At 58.9% G+C, this 1,580-nt stretch overlaps 1 protein-coding gene across 1 annotated transcript in view; it reads right to left on the bottom strand.

Annotated features, from left to right (window-relative positions):
- Window positions 1-1,580, bottom strand: part of PFKFB4 (6-phosphofructo-2-kinase/fructose-2,6-biphosphatase 4) — a 23,200-nt gene that overhangs the window by 8,301 nt on the left and 13,319 nt on the right. Inside the window, exon 9 of the mRNA XM_014538978.1 lies at window positions 148-267. Within this exon, the coding sequence (XP_014394464.1) occupies window positions 148-267 (120 nt within the window). The remainder of the gene's footprint in view (window positions 1-147; window positions 268-1,580) is intronic.

The following is a 1,580-nucleotide window of genomic DNA, read 5'->3' on the forward strand; positions in this document are numbered from 1 at the left end:
AATAAAAACATTAAAAAATTTTTAAAGGCAATAAAGATTTAATTAAAAAAAAAGTGCCAGCCCCGCCAGGCGACCTAGGAGCCAGGAGGCCACGGGAGCGGCTCTGGGAAGCCTGCGTTTGCGGCTCCAGCTGCAGGTTAGCCTCACGTTCAGCTGGACGTTGGAAACCCAGGTGTGTGCGGCCACGCTCTCGCCCTCTGGAGGCGCCAGGGAGCTTGGATGGAGGGCCCACCCGCCCCAGTAGGACCTCCTCTCCACCTCCTCCACCTGCGAGGACCCAGGTGCTGGGGTGGTCTTCAGTGGGTGAATGTGGTGGTTGGGGGACACAGTTCAACCCCTGGCAAACGCCATAGTCACTGTTTTCTGTGGGGGATGCCCCCCCCCACCCCCCGTCCCCCAGACATCAGGTCAGCAGCCCAGGGCCTGCCGGGAGCGGGGTGGGCGTCCTCGCAGGGGGCCCCGTGGAAATAGCACAGGTTCACGCTGCCCCCACCCCCAGGCCTGTGGCCACTCACGGGTGTGGCAGCAGCCGGCCCGGGCCTGCCGTACGGGAAGCGTCCCCATGAGGAAACGGGGCCCACACGCCCGGGCGCGGCCTGGGTGTTGGCGGCTCCTTCGCAGCTGACGGTCAGTTCACTTTGCTCAGTAACACGACATGTGATTGTTATAATGCAACTCACATGTTGCCGAAACCAATCTCCGCACATTTCATCCACTCAGCGTCCTTCGGTTCTGCCTAATGCCATATTTCCTGGCAGCACAAGATGCTCAAAACCCTTCCCCATGACAACACACACCCGCTCTTTTTAAAATGATTTATTATTTTAGAAAATGGAAGGGGGAGAGAAAGAGAAACATCGATCGGTTGCTGCTTAAACATGCCCTGACCTGGACTTGAACCCTCCACCTTTCCCTGCAGCGGATGACGCTCCAACCAGCAGGGCTAATGGCTCTTTTTCTTTCTTCTTTTTAAAAAACATTAATTTTTATTGATTTCAGAGAGGAAGGGAAAGGGAGAAACATCAATGATGAGAGAATCGTGGATCAGCTGCCTCCGCACACCCCCCATTGGGATTCAAGCCCACCACCCGGGCCTGGGCCCTGACTGGGAATCGAACCGTGACCTCCTGGTTCCTAGGTTGAAGCTCAACCCCTGAGGCACGCAGGCCGGGGTCATCCCTGACACAAAGCCTAAGGAGGCCAGCATTTGGGACCCACCTTTCCAGGGACCCAGGGACCCTGCGCTTAATGGTGTTCCACCCCAGACCCGCCCCTCCCCACATCTGCCTCTGGCTCAGGGGTGAGGGCCCCGGGCTCACTGGGGACGGCCAGAGAGGGCAGGCTGGGGTGGGGGCAGGACCTGGGACCTCACTACAGACCTGTGAGACCGCGGCATGGGGTCCGCAGAGCCGCCACACAACGCAGCCTCGCCTGAGGATCCTTGTGATTTTAAAAACTATTTATTGCAAAGAGCCCTGGACAGTGTGCTGTGCGGCCGAGACCCCACCCCACCCGTCCCAGGGCGAGAGGAAAACGCCTGCGACCCACGCGACTGTGCTGGCCACACCAGCAGCCAGGCG

The sequence above is a fragment of the Myotis brandtii genome, unplaced genomic scaffold (genome assembly GCF_000412655.1).
Source record: "Myotis brandtii unplaced genomic scaffold, ASM41265v1 scaffold207, whole genome shotgun sequence".
NCBI classification, from domain to species: Eukaryota; Metazoa; Chordata; class Mammalia; order Chiroptera; family Vespertilionidae; genus Myotis; species Myotis brandtii.